Below are 15,372 nucleotides of genomic sequence, written 5' to 3'. Positions count from 1 at the left end.
CGATTTTGACGGATCAATTAGTTGTTAAACACTTAAATAATGATAATTAGTTATACACTATGTCAGTTTTATGAACTTTTAATATATCAAAATGTAGTTTTTAAGTGTTCTCATTTTAGTTTGGTTCCTCATTTGATATATATATATAGGAGAAAGATAATTTTAGATCAACTAAAAAAAGTCCAAAAAGGACCATTGATTTTCGTAACTTACACACCACCATCATGATCTACTACGATATACAAGACTTTTTTGTAAAAACACTAAGACTTTCCAGCGACGGGCCCACAGAAAAATCATGTGTAACTTACACATGATTTTTCTGTGGGCCCGTCGCTGGAAAGTCTTAGTGTTTTTACAAAAAAGTCTTGTATATCGTAGTAGATCATGATGATGTACAAAAACAAATGGTCCTAGTTGGTCTTAAAATAAAAGGTGGTCTCAAATTATCCCACCCATATATATATATATATATATATATATATGTATATGGGAAAAGGGAATATAAGGTTGCCCGACACCTATGTGTGGAACCCCTCACATACCAATATTTTATTATTTCTTGTTTAATAAATAAATGCTTGGGCCCATAATTTTTATGGTTTACAAAATAAATATGTGAGTGTCCAGCACCTAAGTTTATATTTTCATCCCATATATATATATATATATTGATTGTTCCATATTGATGAGGTATCAATTGTTTTCAATCACCAAATCCTCAAGTTTTGTTATTGAAAGTTAAGAATCGATTTGGAAAAAAATATTACGTACGCATTTAATTAAAAGAAAAACCATTAACTAATGAGCTAGCAGCTAGACTATTATAGGACTTTATATCAAACCCAAAACTACAAGTTGTTAGAAATTTAGGAAACAGAAGAGAAAACAAAAAAAGAAAAACTTGTAGAAAAAAAGTGAGCCACGTCATGGGCAGCAATCACTCAAAATTACAGCAAACAGCGAAACAACCGAATTCTCGTTTTTTATACATGGTAAAGCATTTTTTAACTTCTAAGGTCGAGTGGCAACTACCAAAACAAATTGATGAAAGAAGTCCCATAATTAAACTTTAAATAATTTACAAAAACACAGCCCAACGTTAATTGGGATGGGTAACTAGCCCAAAGGATTTTGGGTAAGCCCGTAATTTTTGGATTGGCAGGCCGTACTGCCGTAGGTTTATTTGATTCGAGCACTTTTCTGAGTTTCTCAAAAATAAATAATAGAAGTAGTATTTTATAGTATATATATAACACCTGCCAAAATATTATTAAAAAGGAGAAAAAAAATTAACTTGTACTAAAGTTCTTAGTAATCAAGTCAATGATCGTCAAAGACATTGGGTTTTTATATCGATCAAGTCTTGTAGATTACTCTCTTATAGATTACTAGATTAAACTCGCACGTTGTGCGAGGTTAACTGAGAACATAAATAAAAAAATCAATAACTGATAGTTACATTATCGTTCATAATTTATGATAATATAAGAAACTGTCATATTATGACTGATTCAAACAATAAAATTATAGCTTATGAATTGATGAAATACGTCAAATATGTAAAAGCATGAACAATAAGTAGAAAAGGGAATATGGGGTTGTTATTCATCTAAGCTTAGATAGAGAACCCATCACATTCAAATATTTTAATATTTGCTTGTATTATAAATAAAACCATGGCCCCTCATGAATTTTATCATTAAAAAAACAAAATGTGAGATGTCTCTCATCTAAGCTTAGATGGGAGACAACCCCATATTCACTTCCCCCGAACAATAAACATAAATATCTATAAATCATAAAAATCTTTTTATAATATATATTCATTAAAAATCTATAACTCTTGTAAAACAATAATAGTTAACCAAACATTTTAAAGCCTTTTGCAATCTAAAACTAATTTGAAAAATTGTCACATAAGATTTTATTATATGTGTCAATTCCATATTTTTCTTTAAATAAACTATATATTTAGAAAACAAATGAACGTATATATGTTAAAATAAATAAATATATATATTGTAAGAATTTAAGATCTTCTTATTAGATAAAATGATATTTTCTCTTTAGTTTAAAAAATCACATTTATACCTAATGATGTTTCATTATCTTTTTTATTCAACATTTATATGAGGTTCCTTTCGGGGTTTTTTTATGGTGATTGTATGAAAGTTTGCTCAGGTCGTTGGCTAAAGAGAAGATATATCGCATTAATCATTAGTGGCAACAATTAAAGTTTATAAGCTTTTTTATCACCACTAAATTATATTCATCTTATATGAGTTAAGAGCTTTGTATAATGTCATAACTTTCTGAAAGAGTTATGTTAATTCTTTCGTTCATATCACTATGGAAATTATGTATAATTTTTGGTTTAATTCTTTTATCTTTTTTTGAATTTTATGATAATGGTTAATATAATCTCTTTTTTCTTTTGTTTTTTAACAATACAATTTTTCATTGTGATGATGAGAAAAATATTATGATGGTAGACGAAGAGTTAGTTCAAAACAAGTGTATATAACAATTAGTTTAATGATTGGATAATGAATACGTTATTGCTAATTTAATTAAGTGAAACTAAATAGATTGTTCGTCCATATGTTTTTTTTACGATCATTATTGATCCATTCCATTAACTCATTAGTTCACATATTAAGCGTTTCATTAAATGTTTTTTTAAGCAAGTTTAACTCAAATCTCACTTTATTGAGCACCTTTTCAAAGCAGTTGCACATCGTGCGGGTAAAAAAATCCTAGTAATATATAAAATACTTTTCAAAAAAATAAACGTAATATAATAAACAATTTCATTTAAAAAAATATATTTATCGTTGACCTAAAAAAAAACATATAGATAAACATCTTTGTGTTCATATAAAAGATAGAAAAATAAATATTAATGATTAGGAATATGATCAGAATTGGTGATTAAAATTATACATGAAAACATAAATATAACAATTTAAATAGAAAAACGACAACTAACTAAAAATTGTATGTGATACGAAAACTAAAAATGACACATAGAAAAAAACATATTCTATCTTATATATAGAGAGAGAGAGAGAAAAAAAAGATATATATGGTTTAAAAATATTAACTAAAACATTAATAAAAAGAAAATTTTGGCATGTATACATATCCATAAATCTAAAACTATATATTATATTATAGAAATAATATAATGATAGGATAGTTTGACTCAAGTCTTCGACTTCTTTGATACGAATATTGATAAAAAACGAGTAATAGATTTTTATAAAAGACAAAGAAATAAAATATACAAGAATCATAGCTATGAATGTAAACAATCAGATTCAATGTATGAAAATAAAGCTTCAACAATACAAAAACAATACCCAAAAGTGGGATCTTGCTAGAATGGAATAAGAGAAATATATTTTGTATGTACATATGATGATCCTAGTAGCAGCAGCTTAAATCAACTACATTTTTATGTTGTGTTGATGATACTGCTTGTGTATATATGAAGATTAGCAGATAAATGAACGTTACAAGTACCAAGGGTGTATTGAAGGAATAAGACTCACTCATATTTGACTCTTTATCTTTAAGAAAATACACTTTTAGCCATTCAACTTGATCATGAATAACAAATAGTCGAGCACACTTTTAGTTGGAAACGAAGCTAAGATTAAAGAAAACACGATCACTTCTCAACAAATATTTTCTTAATTTTTAATTTTATATTATTTTTATAATTAATTAATAATGATTAGGATTAATGAATAGGAATAATTTAAATGACATAAGGATGCTTAAAATTAGAAAATTAATGCAAAAATGACACATCATTAAAAATCTTACATGGCATGTACTTATAATTGTCAACTAAGCAAAAATCTATTCTCTCTGAGTTATATAGAGATATTTTTTCTTATTCGGCTTTGATATACTCTATGTTACTACAAGTACATAATCACATATATATTCGATCTGATCTTTACACATGAACATATTAAATTCATATTCACATAACTGATCTTTTGATATATTCACACACAAACACTTCCACATTTGTATAACTACTAAAATTACCTTCAAGTACCAACAATTCATAAGATTAAAAGTGCACCTACATTCGGTACTTATTTAACACAACAAAGTCCCACAAGCCCCAATTGCACACAAACTAATTGGGCTTAAGATACACACCGATTGCATGGAGGTAGTCGCTAGAACGACCATAGAAACCCGCAAAGCTAGCTTTAGATATTGGGACCGAGAAATGAGTCCCATTCTCCCTACCGAATGGTCCAAACGTGTTCACAGCGGTTGCAAACGCAATTGATGTCACAACCAATCTTGAATCAAACCATCCAATTGTTCCACTAATGCAATTCAACTCCTCTACATCGACATCAATATTAACCTTCGCAAAAGTTAGCAAAAATGGGTTAAATTATTATGGTTTAATTAAATATTCGAAGTTGTGAAATTTGATTAACTAATTAATTACCTCAGCATAATCGCCACCAAAACCACCAAACCTATGTGAATGAATGGTATTGCCTTCGTCATCTTGGCTAGCGAAACCGATTGAGTCAATGCATTCTCCATGAGTGATGATAAGCTTTGTGATCTTTCCTTCGGCTTTGAAGGACCAATGTTCTCCTTCAGATGAGCTTCCCCATGGTCCAACTAGAAGAATTTTTTTCTATATGAACGAAATTTAGCAAACAATAATCAGATAATCATTTTCAAAACGAGACGGTGATTAATTATAGACATCAGAAATAGAATGCATAAGAAAAATAGTATAAAGCTATTTGAGTAAATAGTAAAGCTATACCATTTTGAGAGCAATGTGAGATAAATGTAAATTGTTATGTGTTATGTCCTATGATATGGTGAGTTCTATATATAGACGACTAATAAGAATTAATGGGTTTACGGTTTAGAATAGTAATTTGCTTTTATACATTATAAATATATACTCGTAAAAATTATTTCTCCATCTATACTACTATATAAAATATATACCTAAATGTTGAAAAGTTAAAATTTTTTAGACATGTGAAATTACTATTTTACCCTTAATGAATTAATTTACAGAATCATTCCATTATCTTTAAAAGATATTCACTACTATTTTGAATCAAATATCTTTATATCAAATACTTACACCACTTGACGCATTTGCCGCCACCAACGACCGCCACCGTGGTCACCAACCGCCGATGCCACCACATCACTGTCACTGTCATCGTCGCCGCCTTGCGTGGATACCATGCTCGTTATATTATAAAAAAAATAGTTTATTTGTTAAAAGTTACATGGGAGCAATTGTCTAAAATGCCCTTAATGATTAAGTTATACTATAAGTCCTTTATCTTTTTAAAATATCTCCACCTTTAAATTAATTATCTACACCACTCAACGCCGTATCTACTACCACAAGTCACCCCACTATCACACCGTCACCGTTATAATTACCGTCGTATTGTGCGGGTTTCATGTAAATTAAACTTTTGCCTATATAAAGATATATCTTTATAAAATGTGAGTTTTGAAAAGTGTATGAATATGGAGGTGTTTGGTAATGGTAAGTGTGACTTGATCTTTATGAAATTAATGTGTTAGGAAATGCGTGAGAAGTGTGAAAATATAGGTGTCAAAAAATTGTAATTGTTTGGTGACGGTGCATGCAACCAATGAGATTCTTTCAAGGACCACAATTTCCACTTTTACACTACGGTAAGTACAAATGTAGGATACAATACATCGACCGAAATAGAGTCCAAATTTGCAACAAGCAAGCAAGTCTTAATTACAAACCTACTTGGCACAAGATATATAAAGAGAAGGAGAAAAAAATAGAGTCCAAATTTGCAACAAGCAAGCAAGTCTTAATTACAAACCTACTTGGCACAAGATATATAAAGAGAAGGAGAAAAAAATAGAGTCCAAATTTGCAACAAGCAAGCAAGTCTTAATTACAAACCTACTTGGCACAAGATATATAAAGAGAAGGAGAAAAAAAAACTGTATATATGAAAATATAGAGGTTGACGTATCTCATACAATGATACCCATTCAAGACAGATACAATGATACCCATTAAGACCAGTGTTGGAGCTATGTGGTGGCTAATGCTTAAGGGTAGTCATTACAACCTTATAATTTCTAAAAAAATTTATATTTCTAATAATATTTCTAAATATTTATTCATTTTTAAGCTAAGTGACAATCCCAAACTAGTTGTAATTGAATTTTATAGTTTAATTTTACACTTATTAAGTATCATAAAAATTATTCGGCGACTCCAGTATTAAAATTCTGGCTCCGTCGCTATTCAAGACCTTATAAACAATAATCATAGAAATTGGTTTATTTGTGAGTGTTGTGAAGCGAATAAAAATATGATAGCTAGATATATGATAGTAGTTTAAAAAATATGATATCATAAACTCATAAAACATATATGTTGATAGTCACAATATTGCCTATTATACTGTATTTTATTTTATTTTTTACACATTTGTCGAATTTTTCCACTAGATAATCATACAATCTGCAAATTTAAGGATTATTTTCCTTTGTGAAAATCAATTTTGTTACAAAATTAAATACATTACCAAAGAAGATAACTACACTAATATAAAATAAAAAGTAAGTAATATAATTTTTTGTAGATGTAACATAATATATCAATTTTACAGCTAACTATAAGGGTGTATTGTTTTCGTGTAGAAAAATTTCGATATACTCGGTTTCGACCACTCATTTTAGTCTTAAGGGGGAAAAAAATTAGATACCGACCCTTACTGAAAATTTTCAAACTTCGCCACTGTATGTCATGGACCTAAGTCCAAACTTATGTTTATTACAAAAGTGGTCGATTCAGCCAATTTGAATCAAATCTGCAAAAATTTACTAGTATCTCCAATAATAATAATAAAAGTTATAAATTATAACTTTATCATTATGTTATGTCATTTTATTGTGCATCATTCTTGTTAAAAATATCTCCAATAGTTCCTTTATAAATTAATTATCATGCCATGTCATCGATTTATAATATCATAAACCTACATACAGTATTTGTAAATCATTAAAGTTTTATGGATTTAAAATATCAAACTTTTCCTGATAATATACATAAAAAATTTTGATAGGCCCAATCCGTAATCCATTAAGTTATTAAGCCCACCTCATGCAGGTATCCCCATCAAAGTCAATGCCGGTTAGCAGAAAAGAATTAACAAAGTATCAAATTATAGATACTTTTGGAAGTGTCGATGAACAATTAGCTCGGTTGAAAACCTAGGCTGTTACTCTGTTAAGGTACTAGTTTTGGTTTTCTTTTTTCTTTTTTTCTTGGATTTTTTTCAATAAACATATAAAGTTAGAAATACCTTTTTTTTTTTTTTGCATTTCATTATGATGGTCTTTCGATTGTTGATGCTTGGGTAGGGGCCTAGGGGGTTTATGGTATATTCAAGCATTGCTTTATGCTCAGTTTATCATTCTTAGTTGTATTTTAAGTGTCGGTGGTGGATGTATTTTGGCAATTGGCATTCTATTTGGACTTGTGCTTTGTAGTTTGCTTGATTTGTTTGTTGTTTTAGAATGTGCTTCTCAGAATCTCAGTCGATATCTGATGTTTATATATCTTCTAATAGTCCTAATACTCGTGCGTATTCCACGATTGACTTATATAATTATATTTCATTTTATGTATAACAAATTTTATATATCTATTTGATACATGGACAATTGAATGCAAATTGGCATATTTATGTTATTAACATTTAATTCTATATAAGATCTAGAAATAAATAATAAGATTTTAGCATTCAATATATTAATGTGAAAGTGTAAAAAATTGATAGTTGTAAACCGCTTACAGAGTTACAGGGGTGTACACGATTGTTAGATATATGATATGATGTATGGGTTTTGTTAAACGTAGCGTTCAGGTTATAATTAAGGTGTATTAAATAGTTGTATACTTACCATAAAATTCAGAGGTGAGCTTTTGATATGGAAAAGTATAAATTTTTTATGCACGTTAAATGCAGCACTTGAAGCTGGGTTTAACATTTTCCATAATAACGTATTACCGACCTTCCCTAATGTACAAAACATAAATCAATCGATAAACAAATCATTTTATCCATCCATATCTTAGTAAAGTCAAATCCCCCTTCTTCCCTTTGCATAGATGATGTAAATAATTGAAATCGTTTAAATAAGAAATCATCATTTCCGTGGTATTCGTTTATCCATTATATTTGAAATCCAATTCACACGTACTTGAAAATTTTTTTATAAGGAAACATATAATTAGATGATAATAATAAGGAAACATGGTCTTATTATTATTGTCAATGTCAAAGACTTAAACGTCCACCTAATTTTTTAATTTATAATTTAATTTATTTGATTCAAAGGACACTTGTTACTCCAAGACAGTGTCACATGTCGTTAAATAAGAGTTACAATCCTGTTTTAATTTATCGGTAGATATCATCCTTATTTGATATAGACAAGGACAAGGAAATCGGAGACGGAGATAGCATGTTACAAGTGTCAAATGAGGTCGATCGACTTAAGCATCGTTTTAGCGTAACTTTGAAGCAAGTGTAGTGTAGATTCGCCTGTGAACCTTTTGAGATATATAAGCGTTACTCATTATAGTTTTGAACCTTTTTGTGATTGGCATTAAAAAAAAAACATCTATACGTAATAGATACATAAAATATCTTTATAATACCAAAACCCATCAACTAGCAAGTTTTTAAATAATCAAGTCAAGTTGTTATTGTTAATTCTACTAATTCTAATTTAAACCGAATGCCAGATAAGCTCTCTTTAATTATTCATAGTTTTATACTAAGTAAAGTAACGTCTCTCATTTCAAACCACTGACATTGCTGAATAAAATTGACCCTACAAAGTCAAAATGTATTAACCAATGACAATGGGTATGGGGTTATGTGTGGTCAATATACTTGGTGGTAAGCACGTGACTCAGGCGTGCACATTGTTATACTATCAACGGCCATATTTTTCAATTCCCACGATAGAATATGTGTTACTGTCACCTGACTGCTCCCTTGGCATCACTGGATATGGCTGTTATAGTAATCGCACATGTCTCTCTGTTTAGCTCATATTTTGCAACAACCAATGTCACACTTTTACTATAAAAATAAAATAAAATCTAAGTATACTTAGAAAATAAACAATGTTTGGTTATTAGTTAAAACTTAAAAGTGTCATTTCATATCCACAAAGTAGAATATTAGATTAGGTAGAGTAACCAAAATTTAGTAAGTATAAGATATTTTATTCCAATACTTGAATTATATTTTACATATAGTAAGTGTGAAGTTTGAAGATACATGTCACAGACAATAAAAGAAAAACGTCTTATTAGAGGCGAGCTAGTAAACGCTTGAAGGAGAGGAGATTCTAAAAAATAGGCCGGCACATAGAAGAAAGAAGTGAGCCGGGCAAAAAAAAAAAGAGGACCGAAGAGGAGTGAGCCGGGCAAAAAAGAGGACCGGAGAGGAGGGGATGTCAAAAACGGTACTGAGAGTGGGCACCAACGATTTTTTATTTAGTATCAAGGGATTAGTGTATGATTATTTTATGATGAGTGTAACTTAATGATTGAGGTGATTATTGTGTATTTTCAAGGAATTTTGAGTGAAATAAAAGTATGGTATTGACTATTTAACTTCACAATTTGAAGTGAGATAACACGTTTTGTGCACTATTTGGTTCGCGATATACACTTGAAAAATTAGAAATCACTTACAATATACTATATATCATAAAGTCAGAGTCATACAAGATAGAAGTAACAAGTACATAACTTGTAACTTGTTAACAAAAGATACACCATTACATAATTAAGAAAAAAACCAATAACCTAGAAACTTCATTCACACAATACTTGTAGAAAGACTAAATATTTCTTCCACAAATTTACTTATACTAGCCACCCCCTCATAGGCTCACATTATTGAACAACTGCTTGTGTTTTCATCACTAAACATATGAGCAGCAGAGTTCTCGTTACCACCACCGCCACCATCACCATTTGCGTGGTAGTAGTTTTGAGGATACTCATTGTAAGTAAAGGGACCGGCATTGTAATTGTAGTAGTAACCAGTAGCCGGCGGAATGATAGGTGCCCTGTGGTACATCATTTGAGACTGAGGCTGCGGATTCTGCAATGCTGCTTGCCTATTCTGCAAATTCATCATCATGGCTGCAGCAGCCGAGTTGTTGTACCCTGGTGATCCACCGGCGCTTCCACCATTCATATTCATCATCATGGCTGCAGCCGCTTGCGGATTGTAACCGCCACCGCCTGTTGACATTGGTATTCCACCATTAGGAAGATGGAACCCTGTTGTACCAGCACCTAAAACATTATTATTACCAAACACACCACCACCATTCCTTAAACCGCCATCTCCACGTCCCAAACCAACAAGATTGTTCAACATAGCACTCATTTCATTTACATTTTTACCATCCCCAAGATTCATACTCACAGCACCCCCACCATTCCCATTCCCATTCCCTTTCTTTCCATTCACATTCGCATTCCCATTAGTCGGTTTTCCAGTGTTCGCGTTCTGCGCATTCTTAGCCGCAACAGCACCAGCAGCATGTTGTTGCTGCAACTGCTGCTGCTGCTGTTGCTGAAACTGCTGCTGTTGTAGCAACTGTTGTTGTTGTTGCCTCAAAAGTTGCAACTGATTAGCTCTTTGAGCTAATAGTTTCATCTCTTCTTCTTGTTCTTCCGCATCACCATCATCATCGTCAAAAAGATCATCATCTTCATCATATATTTCGGAGATTAAAGGTAGAAACTTTTGTTGGTTTTTTAAGGATTCAAGATCTTTCAGGAAATCTTGTGTTTGGCCTTTGTTTTTCTTGTTATTATCTTTTAAACAAGACCCCTTTTGATTTGGAGTTTGGTTTTGGTTTTGGTTTTGGTTTTGGTTTTGGTTTGACTTTGACTTGTTTGACCATGGTTCAGCATGTTTACCAGCTCTAACAAGTTTCTTGATCAAAGTTGCAGAATCTACACTTCCTGAAACTGTTACTAATTGTTGTTCTGCATCTATGATCACTTGGTATACACCTAAAGTTTTACCCCATAAAAATTAAATAACTAAAAAGAAGGATATATATTTTGCTTTTCAAAAATAAATAAATAAAAAAAGATTCAATAAATTTGTGTTTGGAAATGACATCTTTTTGGTCAAACATTAATAAAGATGAGAACTTTAATGATGACAGGCACAACAAATGAGTCAAGGTCATATAAAGTGAAAATGGAAAATCTTTGATGTTTATGAACATATTATGAAGATAATAAGACAAAAATGCATAAAAGCTAAGTATGCAAATAATTTCCATGTTAGTACAAAAACAATGAAACAAAACAATAAACACAAACAATCATCATTTACAATACATATTGGCCTAAAATTTTGAATTAACAAAAAGCCATACAAAGTATTACGGAGTATTACTTTCTCAATTCCCATAAAAATAAAATTCAACATTTTTGAAATTCAAGTGTTCAAACTTTTTTATTAACTTAAAAACTGAAAATTACATAGGCAAATTAGCTTGGACACTAAAATTCAAGAAAGTTTTGAAGTTCAAAGTTTTCTAAAGATTTACCAATAAAAAATATGTACCAAATTCAACTTTCTTTAAGTACAAACATAACACATACATGATACATGTCATATTATTGGGCAAAAAGCTATAAAATATTTGACTAAAAGAAAGTCAATTATATACTTTTCTTCAAGAAAAATATATAGAAAGTAAGAGTGAGAGAAAGGGAGAGTGCACCATCAATTTTCTGAAGTAGTTTCTTCACTTTGTGTTTGCAACCATCACAGTGTAAATTCACTCTAAGAATACAAGTCTAAAGTGGACAAAAAAAAGCATAATAAATAAATCAAAGAAAAACAATATAAGTAAACAAAACCAAAATGCATGAAACCAAAAGACAAACATGTATTTTCTTAGTTATATTTAAAAAAGGGTGTTCATGATGTATTCATCATAAACAGGAAAATGTGGGGGTTTTTTTTGTTAAAAGGGTAAAAATATAAAAGTGGGAGTAAAAAAAAAAAAGTTCACCTGGATCTTAAGGAGCTTAAAGTCTTCATCTTTAGTCATGTTTTCTTGGATGGTGTTTGGATCTGGCAGAAAAGGGGAAAAAATGGAGTATATAGTAGTATACAAGTGAGAATGTGATTGTTGAGAGTGAGATAATTTTGAGTTTTTCTTTCCTTTGCTTTTCACTTCACACACTTTCTTATTATTTTTCTTGTAAGATTGGATAAAAAGTGAAAAACATATGTGGTTCTATTTAATAAGTAAAAAGCTACATAGTACTAGGTTGGATAACATTATAATATTTTTCTATTTCGGTACACATTTGTATATTTTTCCATTGGGCAACGTGGTTATTAACTTTATTTTTTACGAGTATTTGTTTTTTAATTTAACATTCAGTTATTACCTTTGTTATCTAAGGGCATCTCCAATTGAGCTTTATGTAAAGCTTTTTACTATTTGAAAAAACTTTTGCAAAAACTTTTTACCATTGAAGTGAAAAGCTTTTTTTCAATGGCTTGAGGAATTTCAAGTCTTTGCAAAAAGATGACACTCTCTTTTTTCACTATTTCATATTTAAAAAATAATTAAAAGACATTTTTTGAGTTGTAACCATTAGAGCTCTCATTTGATGAAAAGTTTTTTATAAAAAGCTTTTTAAAAAAACTTATACTATTGGAGATGCTTTAAGAATATGTATATAGAGGTTGGTTATTGTAAAATAAGTGTTAAAGTAAAATAAATAAAACAATATTTTGACCCTTAGATCATGGTTATATTGATGCACGATGATTTTCATGATGCACGTTGAATCTATTTTTTATTTGTTTTACTTTAATACTTAGTTTTATTTTACCTAAAAACTATGTATATTTGTGTGTAGTTCAATAAATTTAGTTTTATGTAATTGGTATATCAATGAGAACATCCAAGATAATTATGATCCAACTAGGGTATTCATCTTTCATTTCTAATCATTCTCACCATTTTAAGATTTTGTTGTTTAAACTTGATATATATGGTCATGGTAATATATAATTTTAACTAAAATAAATAACATAGAGCTAGTAAATGAATAATAAAGGGGAAAAGATATTAGTTTAGAGGAGATATTTGATTTTGTGATTATATTGTGATATTGGAATGTAAAAAGTAAATTTACAATGAATGAGAGAATTCAACCTTTGAAACTATAATATGCTAGTGTATCATGGCCAATATGAAACACATGGCTAATTTTGAAACTAAAATATGTTAGTGTTCCACTCACCAATTTAAAACACATGGCTATGGAGTGACATTATCTTGGAGCAAAGATATTTGGATTTGAAAATATGAGAATGTAATGAACTAATAACATGCATAAACTATAATGTATTGGATCGTTTGAGGTCGGTTGACCCCGATTATTACATGTTACATCTGCCAATGTGGCTAAGTATGGTAGGTTCATTTTCTTGTACATTTCCAATCGATACTTTTTCACTTGATCCCTTCTTGGGGATTTGTGTTAGTTGTTTATTTTCCCGAATTGGTAATTTGGTCTTAATAATAATAATTAGAGACTTGAATATATTGTATCGATTAGTATTCTGTTTCTTTAATCCATTCATATGGCTGGTTTGTTATAAATATTCTTATTCCTAATGAAAGATTCAGTTAATATGCAAAGCTCGCAAGGCATAACTATGCCAAATATAACACTTTGAGTATCTAACGTTTTGTATTTGATACCGACCCGTTTTCCTTTTTCATGTAAATTCTAGTGGACATGCTTATATCGACATATTGACAAAGTGGAACCAATAAGTTCAAGTTGTAGATTTTCCGCTGCAAAGAAGTTTTGCTTAATTAGTTACAATGGACAATGAAAACGGGAGTTTGTTGGGCTCTAAAATACAAATGGGCCCCAATAATTTAGGCAACGCGTCTAGAGTTGGAGATGCGGCGGTATCAAAGCGTGGCAAGAGGTGCAAATGTGTCTCTCCAAATTTAAATTTACTTATGAAAAATGATAAATTCTTCAAACCAAATAAGTTAATAATCTTTTTAATACATTAAAAAGGTAATATGTGACATCTACTATTTTTTTTTTAATCTTGCCCCCTGATTTTTACATGTGTCATTATCTAATGATTAGGATTTAGAATGATTATTAGGCTATTTGGTTAGCAGGATTAATTATTTCCCTTTAGTTATAGATGTTTTACTTTTTTATGGATTATTAAATAGAGAGTGTCTAAAGGTACCCCATATATGCTAAAGATACACCTATATAATCATTAGTTAATTAATTATATCATTAAATGTCTTTTAAATTTGTTTATTTAAGGCGGCTGGTATCTCGACCAGATTTTTGGTAATTAAACTAGACTATTTGCAACGATTATCGCTGCAAATAGTGGTGTTTTTGTCCATATCCAACTATTTGCAGCGATTACTGATAGGGGAGCCTGTTTTTATTTTGTCAGATTTGCCATTACAGACAGAGGGGTCGCACTATTTGCAGCGACTATCGATGCAAATAGTAGGTGTGGTCGAGATACCAAAAAAGCTTGGTTGGGATACGGTGGGCGTTATTTAACCATGTCATTTATTATCTTTATATATATTTCTTTTCTAACCATACATTAAATGTTTTATTTTTCTTACTAACACAATATATATTTTTTAATAAACTTTATCTTATAAGTACATGTTGAAAGTTTACAAAATATGTGATATGTTAATTGACCAAAATACCATTAATGAATTAAATCACCAACAAGCCTAAATATTAAATTAAATCATTAATCCATTATATTATAAAATATCTCTACTAACCCTCTTTAAATCACATACTTTTACCTACACCAATTGATGTCGCCACCACCGTCACCATCCGTTGCCGCCATCACTCCACCGTCGTCGTCGGCTCGCCGCCGCATTACGCAGGTACCATGCTCGTTTATATTTATCTTTATATATTGTTGTTAAATAGTATTGACAAAAAAACCTATGTATTATATAAAAGTCCAAAAATAACATAACGAATGAAGATATATTTTAAAAAACAATAACTAATATAAGACATTAAAAATATATCTAATCATTTATATCAACAAAAACTTTTTTTCACCGATAAGCTACGGATGAGCTAACAAAATGATCACTACATTAAAAAATAAAAGAAATGACGTCTTAAATAAAAAGCTTAATAAGAAATTTAAAATTTTTAATATTAATAGTAATAAATAT

General features: G+C 30.0%; 2 protein-coding genes across 2 annotated transcripts; both read right to left on the bottom strand.

The window, feature by feature from the left end:
• Nucleotides 1–4,036: 4,036 nt before the first annotated feature.
• Nucleotides 4,037–4,847, bottom strand: LOC122585838 (mannose/glucose-specific lectin-like). The gene is made up of 3 exons (XM_043757962.1): nucleotides 4,820–4,847; nucleotides 4,487–4,684; nucleotides 4,037–4,399 (listed from the first exon to the last, which is right to left on the bottom strand). Exons 1-3 carry the CDS (start codon nucleotides 4,820–4,822, stop codon nucleotides 4,160–4,162), a joined length of 441 nt encoding a protein of 146 aa, XP_043613897.1. The 5' UTR covers nucleotides 4,823–4,847; the 3' UTR covers nucleotides 4,037–4,159.
• Nucleotides 4,848–9,779: 4,932 nt separating this feature from the next.
• LOC122584986 (heavy metal-associated isoprenylated plant protein 37-like) lies at nucleotides 9,780–12,340 on the bottom strand. Its single transcript, XM_043757081.1, has 3 exons — nucleotides 12,157–12,340; nucleotides 11,863–11,938; nucleotides 9,780–11,137 (listed from the first exon to the last, which is right to left on the bottom strand). Exons 1-3 carry the CDS (start codon nucleotides 12,193–12,195, stop codon nucleotides 9,996–9,998), a joined length of 1,257 nt encoding a protein of 418 aa, XP_043613016.1. The 5' UTR covers nucleotides 12,196–12,340; the 3' UTR covers nucleotides 9,780–9,995.
• Between the last annotated feature and the right edge of the window lie 3,032 nt (nucleotides 12,341–15,372).

The sequence above is a fragment of the Erigeron canadensis genome, chromosome 1, assembly GCF_010389155.1.
Source record: "Erigeron canadensis isolate Cc75 chromosome 1, C_canadensis_v1, whole genome shotgun sequence".
Taxonomy (NCBI): domain Eukaryota; kingdom Viridiplantae; phylum Streptophyta; class Magnoliopsida; order Asterales; family Asteraceae; genus Erigeron; species Erigeron canadensis.
Note: the sequence above shows the minus strand (reverse complement) of the source record. Positions and strands in the feature narration are given on the sequence as shown.